The sequence below is a fragment of the Momordica charantia genome (genome assembly GCF_013281855.1).
Source record: "Momordica charantia cultivar OHB3-1 chromosome 3 unlocalized genomic scaffold, Mcharantia_2.0 BLBB01000003.1, whole genome shotgun sequence".
Taxonomy (NCBI): domain Eukaryota; kingdom Viridiplantae; phylum Streptophyta; class Magnoliopsida; order Cucurbitales; family Cucurbitaceae; genus Momordica; species Momordica charantia.
The window spans coordinates 9,593,829-9,605,815 of NW_028275161.1; the positions used below are offsets into that span (position 1 = coordinate 9,593,829).

An 11,987-nucleotide genomic window follows, 5' to 3' on the forward strand; every position below is an offset into this window, starting at 1 on the left:
ACCCAAAATGGAGGGAAGTTTCAACCAACCTATGGTGCTATAAAAGGAAGCCATCCATCCCTCAACAAATCATCATTTTCAAGCTTCATTTCATCTTCTTTTAGATGCTCTTTAGTTGTAGAACACGTTTTTAGGATTTATATTCATGGTCTAGTTGTTCATTTCTTCGTTTTTCACGCTTTTACCTTTCGTAGTGCCTTTAATTCAGTTTCTTACTTCCGTTCTTTGTTCATTCTGTTCTTCTAAAGTTCTTTAGCGAGTTTCAACTCCCCTCACGCTCGAGAGAGAAGAGGGTCAAGCTAAAACTCTTTGTACGGCTTATTTATTCATTTAAATTCAATGAAAAATACTTTCTTTATGTTTTCGTGCATTTACTTTCATTTAATTATGTTCTAAATTAGTTCTCAACCTCCTTGTGGAATGCCTTAGTGAAATGATTTGATTTTCAACACGTTCGGGATTTTGGCCAGATTGTGCCTGACACTTTTTTGGGTTGGTTTCTAGAAACTTCTCTTTACGTCTTTTTTCCATTTGGCCAGTGGGAACTTGATTTATACCCAAAGCCCAACCTTGTGAAAGGTGAGTTAGGTAAAATAATAGGAAACCAATATGGGATGTGACTTAGGGATAAGTGCATAAAACATGGTCCTAGGCATAGGCCCTCTGACCCATAATGCAAATGAGTTGGTAGATATTCTCTAGAATTGTAATCACACATAGGAATATGATTGTAGGTTACCCTAGTCTCTGCAGCAACCAAAAGCGGTAGTGAAAGAGTAGAACTCAAATCCCAAGAAAAGTCAGGAATTGCGCCTAGTGGATTTTCCCAACATAGTGTGTTTTCCATGTTTTGCATTAAAACTAAGGTAGGGCACAAGGAGGTTGAGTTTCATTAAATTGCTTCATAGTTAAAACTCCAAACAACAACATTTCACCATTATTTTCTTCTTCAATCACAGTTGCATATTTGAAGCATTTAACTGCATTACTTGATTTTGAAAAGCAACAAATCCCTAAGGATTCGACCTTGAATTACTTCCGAGTATTACTTGTGACCGTGTGCGCTTGCACGAGTCTCTAATCTTTTTAAAGGTACAGAAAATCCCAACATATATCTTCATATTACGCTAGATCTGGTTGGTGAACATTTTGTTCACCATCCTCTAGTAGCTCGTACCTGTATTTTTTAGGCCAAATAGCATGACCTTGTAACAATACAAGCCTTGATCGGTTATGAAGGAAGTATGTGCTTTATCAGGCACGGACATTTTTATTTGATTGTATCTGAAGTCGACATCCATAAAGGTTAGCAGCTCGTGCCCAGTCGTTGCATCGACGAGTTGGCTGATTCTTGGAAGTGGAAAACAATCGTTGGGGCATACGTTGTTTAAATTTGCAAAGTCTCCAAAAAAGAGTTATTCTAGTCTTCATTTAGGTAGTTTTATACAAGGAATTGTCAAAGTGTGATGGTTTTGGTTCATAATTAGCATAGAAAAGAGTAAAAAAAAAAATGGAATCTGAGCTAAAAGCCCCAGGTCTTGAATGTTGTAGCTAAATATTGCGCTAAATGCCCTTATTTCTGGTGTAAAAGCACAGGTTTGGAAACAAAAGACTAAGCATAAAGGAAGTGCAAAAACCCATAGAAGAGTGGGCAGGAATTTTGAGGCAGAGCAGATAAATGCTGGAGCAAAGCAGATCTAGAGCATTGATTTACTGTGTAGTAACAGCCCAGACATGGGATTTACCGTGTCCGTACAACTTTCAACTGGCTGCCCTAATTTTGAAGCCCGATATAAAAGGTGTGTGTCTCCCTAGCCACCATACACAGATCCCAAAAGGAGCACGACTTTGAGAGCTGAAGAGACAAGAGGAAGATTATCCCCATTTTTGGGAGAGGAAGCTGACAACGGAAGAGAGACATTCTGCTACAATTTCCAACTGACAACTTCTTCTTCTTCATTTTCTGCTGTCTCCCTAAGATGGGTTGTTTTCTTCTTCTTTCACCCATTGTATTTTCTTCTTCATTTATGAGCTAAAACCCCATTTCGAGGGAGATTCCCATGTTGTAACTGCTATAAACTGAACCTCTATCTACTTTATTCGTTTTTAAATGAAGCTGTATTAATTTCTGACATCTTATTAACCATTGTTGGCAACTTTGTTTTGTTTGCTAGCTTCTATATTGACCCGGGAGGGCTTATGGTTTCTGACTTGCTTCATTTGGGATTAGTACTTTTTCTATTGTAATTGTGGATTATCAAGAATGAGATCCCCTAATCTTGCCTAAAGCTTGTTTTGCTGCTTGGAAACTTAGCAACAGGATTTATGGGTTTTCATGTTCGGGTGTCTCGAAAGAGAACCAAGTCGAGTTGGGCATTAACAGATATTTGTTAGTTAGAGGGTAGGTTGATAGGTTTGTGAATGCATGTGAATCTCCCCCACTTTTCCATATCTGTACTCTCTCTGTTTCCATATTTTTTGCTTTTTCTTCTGCTTGTTATCAGCTTTACAAGCTGTGTCTGCTGTTGTGTTTTGTTTACTACTTTATTTATTTTATGTTTACTTGTTCAAGTTACGAAACAATTTTATACTTCTTTATTTTATGCTTTTGGTATATGTGAACGCTGTTTAAAATATTATCCAAAGTCCCTGTGGATTCGACCTCGTTATGTACTGCAATCGACATTTCGTGTATACTTGCACGTGTTGTCAACACAGTGGTGTGGATGCAACAAGTTTTTGGCGCTGTTACTGGGGACTTTAGTGATTTTATTCTAAACAATAGTGTTTGTAGATATGGTGCTTAATTGAGTTTTCTTTTTCTCACATTTTGTGTGGTTGTAGGTGCATGAACGATTTTGAGAGCTTGGAATACATTATCTATCATGAGATAGAACGAACTTTCCACAGAAATCGACATGAACAAATAAGAGCCCAAGCTGAAGCAAATATGAATCCACCCAACCCGAATATGCGTCAACCTATTCTACCGAATGTGAGGATCGAGGAAATAGCAGATGGGTTTCCTATTGCTGCTAACCCTGAGGTATCAGTGCCCCCTCTCAATGCTGTATTACTAGCAGATAACATCGACAGAGAAGTCAGGGCGTATGCGGCTCCAGCCTTTTATAATTTCGACCCAGTAATCACGGAGCCGGAAATTGCTACCCCAAAGTTTGAACTAAAACCCGTAATGTTTCAGATGCTCCAGACAGTGGGTCAGTTCCACGGTCATCCTACTGAAGATCTGCATTCACACCTGAATATGCTCAAGTTGTTCCCCTATTCACTTAAAGACGAAGCCGATACATGGTTACAGTCATTGCCGTCAGAATCTATTACAAGTTGGGAGGATATAGCCGAGAAATTATTGATGAAGTACTTCCCGCCCAGCAAGAACGCTAAGTACAGAAGCGATATTAATTACTTTCATCAATTTTCTAGGGAGTCGGTAAATGAGTCATAGGAACGTTTCAAGTTATTGCTTCAGAAATGCCCTCATCATAGAATCCCAAGGTGTATCCAGATTGAAATGTACTACAATGAATTGGATGACGCTATACGTCTGGTCATTGATGCCTTGGCAAATGGCGCATTGCAAGCAAAACCTTATGCTAAAGCATTCAATATCTTGGAGAGAATATCATCGAACAATCATTCATGGTCAAACCCTAGAGCCATTCAAAGTAGAGGAGGTAAGGGACTTAATGAATCTTAATCATACTTTGCCTTGAACTCGAAAATTGAAAATCTGACAGATTTAGTGATGAGAAGCATGACACAGCAGAGCGCAGTGGGAGCATCGACTGGTAAGGCAAACGTTAGCCACATCTAGGGGATTTCTTGCTCATTTTGCGAGGGAAATCATCATTATAACAATTGCCCTGGCAATCCATAGTCGGTTTACTATTTGGGGAACCCACACAACAACAGAAACAACCCATATTCCAACACGTATAACCCCAGCTGGAGAAATCACCCCAATTTCAGTTGGAGTGGTAATCAGGGAGAAAATAATGTTGGCACCTGCAATGGCTCGGCGTACCAGCCGAAAGGAAATTTTATCCCCTATGATTTGTGAATCAATGTCTGATGGCGGCACGGAAGCCCCCAGAAGGGACAATTGCGTCATTGGAAGAGTTGATGAATCAATATATGGCCAATAACGATGCTACTGTGCAAAGTCAAGTCGCATCACTAAGAAATCTAGAATTGCATGTAGGACAGTAGCAACCGATTTAAAGAGCATACCTTATGTAGCATTGTCGAGCGACACTAAAGTACCGATGAGAGATGGTAAAAAGCAATGTAAAGCCCTCACACTGCGAAGTGGTAAGGCATTACCTCTAGCACACCTGAATGCTCCAAGGGCCGTGAGCGAGCCCACTCTGAAAGAATCAAGAGAATCTCAATTAGCGAAGAATAATGAGCCAGCAGAGACAACTTTACCCACTTCCCCAGTGCAGATCATGATGGAACCTAGGAAAGTTCAAGACATCATTAAAGCTGAGGGCACCCCAGTAAGAATCAACACTTCCGGGGTAGAATTAACACATATTAGAATGCCTGAAAAAAGAAAGCAGCCAAAGCATGCAGATGCTCTAGCAAAATATAGGCTAACACCATCATATCCTAAGCGGTTGCAGAATAAAGAGCGGAACGTTCAGTTAAAAAGGTTCCTAAATGTGCTGAAGCAATTGCATGTTAACACACCTTTGGTGGAAGCTCTAGAATAAATGCCGAATTACGTAAGATTCCTAAAGGAGATTCTCACCAAAAAGAGGAAGCTGGATGAGTATGAGACTATGGCGATGACTAAGGCTTGCAGCAGTATCCTCATGAGCAAAATTCCAGCAAAGATGAAGGACCCTAGAAGTTTCACGATACCCGTTTCCATTGGAGGACAGCAAATAGGGATTGCATTGTGTGATCTGGGTGCCAGCATCAACCTCATGCCTTTATCTATCTATAGCAAATTGGGTATAAAAGAAGCGAGGCCCACGACGGTAACAGTGCAGCTTGCGGACCGGTCTATCACGCATCCGGAAGGAAAAATTGAAGACGTCTCGGTACAAGTTGATGAATTTATTTTCCCTGCTGACTTTATTATCTTGGATTATGATGCAGATAAGAAGGTCCCTATCATCCTTGGGAGGCCATTTCTTACGACAGGGGAGATCTGGTAGACGTTTACAAATGAGAGCTGACAATGCGAGTTCAAGATCAAGAAGTTAAATTTTCTATATACGACTCTATGAAATTCCCAGCTGAATCAGAAAAGTGTTCTGTGATAAAGATCCTAGATGAGACATTAATGGAAGAAATAGAAGCAGAAGTCATGGTAGAGCATCTGAAAGTGGTCGACTCTGGAAGCGACTTGGACAACATAGAGGAAGACCCACAGGTTATTTACTTAGGTAGCAGCGAAAAATCAGCCAAGAGCATACGTGAATCTCTGGACCTGGCGAATCGTGAGTATAAATTGCTGAAGTCGTCCGTAGAAGAACCACCAGTGCTCGAGCTTAAAGCATTGCCCTAGCATCTATGCTTGGGTTCGTCATAAACTCTGCCAATCATAATAGCAGTAGACTTATCCATAGAGAAGAAACAGATGTTGCTGAGCGTGTTAAAAGCCCATCAGAAGGCCATTGGATGGACTATTGCTGACATTAGGGGAATAAGTCCTAGTTTTTGTATGCACAAAATCATGCTGGAAGAAGCGTGCAAGAATTCCATAGAGCCCCAACGTAGGCTTAATCAAGAAATGATGGAAGTAGTAAAGAAGGAGATTATTAAATGGCTGGATGCAGGCATCATATACCCAATTTCAGACAGTGAATGAGTAAGCCCAATGTAGTGTGTACCTAAGAAAGGGGGCATGACTGTGGTGGAGAATGCGAAGAATGAGTTGATACCCACAGGGACAGTGACAGGATGGCGTATATGTATGGACTACCGTAAAATAAATAAACCCACCAAGAAAGATCATTTTCCTCTTCCCTTCATCGACCAGATGCTAGACAGACTTGCAGGCCAGGAATACTACTGCTTTCTAGATGGGTACAACGGATATAATCAGATTATGATAGCCCCACAAGATCAGCAAAAGACGACATTCACCTGTCCTTATGGAACGTTCGCTTTCAGATGAATGCCCTTTGGGCTCTGCAATGCCTCAGCAACGTTCAAAGGTGCATGATGGCCATCTTTTCTTACTTGGTAGAATAAGTGGTTGAGGTGTTCATGGATGACTTTTTAGTCTTTGGAAAGTCATTTGTCAAGTGCCTAGATAATCTGAAGAAGGTGCTGCAAAGATGCGAAGAGACTAACCTTGTATCTAATTGGGAGAAATGTCATTTCATGGTGCAAGAGGGAATTGTGCTAGGGCACAGAGTCTCCAGCAAGGGCATAGAAGTAGACAAGGCGAAGATAGAGGCAATAGAGAAACTGCCCCCACCTGTGAATGTCAAGGGCATTCGAAACTTCATAGGGCATGCCGATTTTTATCGCAGATTTATAAAGGATTTTTCGAAAATCTCTAAACATCTCTGTTTTTTACTTGAAAATGACAAGAAATTTAACTTCACATTTGACTGTTTGTAGGTGTTCGAAACACTTAAACATGCTCTCACCCACGCTCCAATAATAACAGTACCAGATTGGACAAAACCCTTTGAACTCATGTGTGATGCTAGCGACTATGCTGTGGGAGTAGTACTTGCTCAACGAAAAGAAAAGCTGCTGCATCCGATATATTATACTAGCAAAACTTTGATAGAGGTGCGGATTAACTACACCACCAGAGAAAAAGAGCTATTACCAGTGGTGTTCGCCTTTGAGAAGTTCAGAGCATATCTAGTGGGATCCAAGGTGACTGTTTATACAGATCATGCAGCACTAAAATATCTGCTCACCAAGAAGGATGCTAAGCCGAGGTTAATTCGCTGGATTTTGTTATTACAATAGTTCGATATAGAAATAAAGGACAAGAAAGGAACGAAAAATTTAGTTGCAGACCACTTGTCCAGATTGACGGACCTAGGAACCTCAAAGAACGAATCAGAGATTAGAGGAACATTTCCAGATAAGCAAGTATTGGCGATCGAAGCCCTAAATGAGGAAGAAGAGCCATGGTTTGACAATCTAGCTAACTGCATAGCCAGTGGAGTATTGTCAGCCGACATGAACAAGCAACAGCTCAAGAAGTTTCTGCATGAGAGCAAATTTTATCTATGGGACGACCAATTTCTCTATAAAGTATGTCAAGACAAAATGATCAGAAAATGCGTCGCCAATGCTGAAGCACAGTAGGTGCTATCCAAATGCCATTCTGCACCATATGGAGGAGGACACTTTGGAGGGCAGAGGACAACGGCAAAATTTTTCCAGAGTGGGTATTTTTGGCCGACTATTTTCAAAGATGCCTATGCATTGGTACAGAACTGTAATGAATGCCAGAGGGTTGGAAACATCTCCAAGAGATCGGAAATGCCTCTCACATACATCTTAGAGGTGGAGCTCTTCGATGTCTGGGGCATCCATTTCATGGGACCCTTCCCTCCATCAAATGGACACTTGTTCATTCTGTTAGCAGTCGACTATGTATCCAAATTGGTTGAGGCAGTGGCGTGTGCCAGCAGTGACGCCAAAGTGGTCGCCAAATTTTTGCACAAGCATATATTTACAAGGTTCAGCACCCCTAAAGTTGTGATCAGTGACTAAAGCTCCCACTTCATCAACAAAACTATAGCCTCTCTCCTTGCTAAGTACAATATGAAACATAAAGTGCCTACAGCTTACCATCCGCAATCGAATGGGCAAGCTGAAGTATCCAACAGGGAAATCAAAAGTATCTTATAGAAGGTTGTGAGCACAAATAGAAAAGACTGGTCCGTGAAGTTGGATGATGCCTTATGGGCCTATCGCACTACATTCAAAACACCCTTGGGAACATCTTCGTACAAATTGGTTTTTGGAAAACCATGTCACGTGCCATTAGAGGTGGAGCATAAGGCATTCTGGGCCATAAAGAAGCTGAATCTGGATTATGCCGCAACAGGAGAAGTGAGGCGTTTGCAATTACTAGAGTTGGAAGAGTTTCAGAGAGATGCGTATGAAAATGCCAAAATATATAAGGAGAAAACAAAGAGATGGCACGATGCACGAATCCAGCCGCCACAATTCGAAAAAGGACAGCAAGTTTTGCTATACAACTCACGGCTAAAACTTTTCCCAGGGAAGCTCAAATCGAGATGGTCTGCAATATTTTTAGTATCGCATGTGTACTCTCATAGAGTCATCAGAGTGCAATAGATGGACTCAGGGAGGGAAGTTATGGTAAACGGCCAAAGGATGACGCATTTTTATGGAGGAAGCGTGGTGCGCGATTCTGGAGCCCACCATTTCGCAGCAGACTAAAGAGATTCAATCGAGGAATAAAGGAGCAGAAGTCATTGCTAAATCCTCGTCATGATCCTACAATTTTAATTCTGCTTCGCATAGTTTAAGTTTTTCTCATTTCATATTCATAAGTTAATTTCATTTTTTTAGGTTTAGGCATAAGGTTGAAGTCAATATGAGCAGTCGATAATTAAAGGACGGCGGCGGCAGTAATGAGGAGCTGTCAAGCGCGGCAATATGGCAGGCGTGCAGAGGAGCTAATTAAAGAAAAAAAAGGCTACACCATTAGAAGAGAGAGGTGTGTCGTTTCCAATATATGGGGAAGAGGAATTAATTATGACGATTTGGGAAAATCTCTTTTGATTTGGGAGGGAAATTTTGAAATGGATTTTTTTTGGGTGAATTCAAATGTCGTTTCTTTTAGTCCTTTTAAAGGCCACAATTCCCACCACCTTCCCTCACTCCACCCAAAACCGCCTTTTCTCTCCCTCATAAACATCCCAAAACCTCCTCCACCCTTTCTCAAAAAACCCAGAAATCCTAGCAGCAGCCATGCTTCGCATTAAGCATAGAGCTAATCGAAAGAAAGTTGCCGCACTCGAGGTGTAACGCCCCAGGATTTTATATAACATCCTAGGCAACGCTAAATAATTCACCTAGCTAACCTTAACTCTAAACGCGAGATAAGCAACTCCCTGGGAAAATAATTTAGATGGAATAAAGCTTCGACTCCCATACGTTCTATCAGAAATATAAATGTCATAAACTGTCAGGACTTCACCCTCCGTGGGCAATTTAAAAACAACAACATCTCATATTCGCCTCAGTGGCAAAAATTCTTAAATAAATAAAAACAACCGTACACCTAAACTCCAACGACAACAACGACGCGTTTACCTGCCACATCCATAACAAATAAAGTAGTTCTAAAGAATACAAAATTTCCTCCGCGGTTCACACCTAGCAATAACATAAATCTCAATGCTACTCGTACCCAACGACCCTTCCCTCTATCCTCACTAACTAAGCTAGTGATCCTTCCTCGGTCAAGCCCTCTCCACGTCATCACCGCAGTCGACCCCGTTCACACCTGAAAACATATAAGGGTACAAAGGGGGTGAGTACATAAGGTACTCCGTAAGTAGCACTTCCTAACTAGCACAAAAATCATGCTCACAGTCACGATATAAAGAACAAAACAATAGCAAGGCAATCAAATAAGCAGTGAGAGATAGCGAACAATTAACTTGACATTTAGAACAAAACAAGAGCAAGGCAACCAAATAAGCAGAGAGAGATAGCGAACAAATAACTTGACATTTACATACAACAACCAAGCGTCGAAACTACCAAGACAACAACCCATGATTCACTAGCCCTTGTCTCATAGTACTAAACCTTCCTCTGCACCCCCCCTTAACTTCTCGAGGCATGACGGCTCTTGACATTTATTCCCAAGTTACCATGCCCTCTCCTTTTACAGTACTTGATGTTCGACCTTGCCATTTATTCCCAAGGCCTAGCACCACTACCTCGCAAGCACCACTCTACTTTTATCCCTCAAGCCTAACTCCTCGAGTCGCATTGGCCCTTGATATTTATCCCCAACGCCTCAATACTCCTCTACAGAAACTTGACGTTCGGCCTTGCCATTTATTCCCAAGGCCTGAACTGTGCACCGGTCCTTGCCGTTTATCCCCAAGGTACCGATGACTTCCCAGCGTATTGGTCCTTGACATTTATCCCCAAGACCCCAATACTCGTTTACAGAAGTTTGACGTTCGGCCTTGTCATTTATTCCCAAGGCCACTACTCAAGGCTTTGAACCTCCAAGCGATTTATATGCATTTTCATGTCAGAACCCATAATTAACGGACTATCAACCCGTCCCTTTACCCTCCACCCTTCACCACTTCACTAACCCTCCCATGACCACCTACAGGTAAGTTTCCCACATTCTAAACCACTGCACCGTTCACAAGCATGCTTTTCCTCGTAATGAACAAAATACATCCACAACTCGCAACCAGAACAATATAAACTAAATTATCAGTTTAACAACGCGAGCATTTCATTTACATCACATTTGCAAAACGTCATGAGCCAGTTACTTCTAACTACAACCATTCAGAACCTACTAGTCACCTACATCAATATAAAAAAACAGGAAGCATGTTTCCTCAGAAGTGTTCGATAATAGAAAAACGGCAACAATCAAAACAAACAATCCCTACGTGCTCAATTAAATAATTTTTAACAAGAAAAACAGCATCAAAACCATTCCGTTAACGCTAATTAACGCACGCACTCGCCCCCTGGTGCTACTTACACAACCACATCTTTAAGTTTGCGTCGATCTCGCACCTAAGCACCAAAAACAGAAAAATACAGCAATTTAAATGTACTGTTCAGCCTTCGAAAAACGACTCTACGAGGGCTCAAAGGGCTCATTACCGCAAAACGACTTCGTGTAGGTGTGGGTAAATTAGATCTAACTTGCAAAGGTGTGGGTAGCGTAAATCGGGCTTCGAACGGATGAAGATAATCGCTGAACACCACCAAAACACTGCTGTCCACGTTTTTGCAGCAGCGAAAAGTGCCCAAAACGACCACGAACGACTTCGTTTTGATGTCCGTTACTACAAAACAACTTCGCTTAGGTGTGGGTATTCCAAATCGGTTTCGTTTGGATGTGGGTAATCCAAATCTAACTTCGAATAAATGTGGGTCAAAGAAAAGTTACCGGGTTTCACGGATCTAAGCTATTCGAGGTTGTTAGGCTCGTTGGATCGGAGAAGGGACGCCGCGAAAATAGCCTCACGTGTATCGATGCCGCCTGCAGCAGCCCGAACGTCACGCGCCGCTGCTGCCCGTCGCACGCCGCTGCCGTCTGCCGCTGCCCAACGCCACGCGCCGCTGTTGCTCGTCGCACGCCGCTACTGCCCATCGCGCGCTGCCACCGTCTGCCGCTGCCCAACGCCGCGCTGCTGCTGCCCGACGCCGCACCTGCTGCTGCCGACTCCCGCGCCTGCTGCTGTCCCGTCGTCGGTACTGCTTCGTCGGAGAAAGAAATCCGGATGTGGGGGGCTGGCGACTTCAAACGAAAAGGGAGGGTGGAAGAAGATGAGGAAGGAGAACAAGATGGGCTAGGGTTGTTTTGTTTTAAATTCCCCTTTTCCTTTTGTTTTGCAACATAAACCCACTTGGGCTAGTTTCTTTTGTTTAAGGCCCATTTACCCAATCACACCTTGTTAACAAAACCAATAATATAATTTCGTAGTTGATCCAATGGCCCAAAGCAAGTGTCACATAGCGGAATCCGTAATAAACATAACTTAATAAATACTACACGCTACTAACTCACCACTAAATCTGTAACAATACACACTAGCCGAGATGACACACTAAAATTAAATAAAGATCACTGATGAATCAAATAAAATAAATAAAAAAAATGAAATAAATCAATAAATAAAATCCATTTTATTATAAAATTTCCCGGAACTCGGGGCAAGCTAACCTGAGTAACGCGGGGCGTTACACGAGGTCTCGGCCAGTGAAGAGTCGAACGGTGAGTTCGATAAAGC

The 11,987-nt window shown here is 42.0% G+C and overlaps 1 protein-coding gene, 1 long non-coding RNA gene and 1 other non-coding gene across 3 annotated transcripts; 1 reads left to right on the top strand and 2 right to left on the bottom strand.

Annotated features, from left to right (window-relative positions):
* Positions 1 to 3,404: 3,404 nt before the first annotated feature.
* LOC148212320 (small nucleolar RNA R71) lies at positions 3,405 to 3,510 on the bottom strand. Its single transcript, XR_015789997.1, has one exon. It is a non-coding gene; the product is annotated as a small nucleolar RNA R71 (small nucleolar RNA).
* A 1,226-nt stretch (positions 3,511 to 4,736) lies between these two features.
* Positions 4,737 to 5,186, top strand: LOC111023637 (uncharacterized). The gene has a single exon (XM_022301112.1). It carries the CDS (start codon positions 4,737 to 4,739, stop codon positions 5,184 to 5,186), a length of 450 nt encoding a protein of 149 aa, XP_022156804.1.
* Positions 5,187 to 9,223: 4,037 nt separating this feature from the next.
* Positions 9,224 to 11,727, bottom strand: LOC148212321 (uncharacterized). Its single transcript, XR_015789857.1, has 4 exons — positions 11,144 to 11,727; positions 10,855 to 11,039; positions 10,730 to 10,764; positions 9,224 to 9,490 (listed from the first exon to the last, which is right to left on the bottom strand). It is a non-coding gene; the product is annotated as an uncharacterized LOC148212321 (long non-coding RNA).
* Between the last annotated feature and the right edge of the window lie 260 nt (positions 11,728 to 11,987).

Bases quoted from the DNA above. Each gene is read 5' to 3' on its own strand.
- LOC111023637 (XM_022301112.1), top strand. From the start codon at position 4,737: ATGCCGAATTACGTAAGATTCCTAAAGGAGATTCTCACCAAAAAGAGG.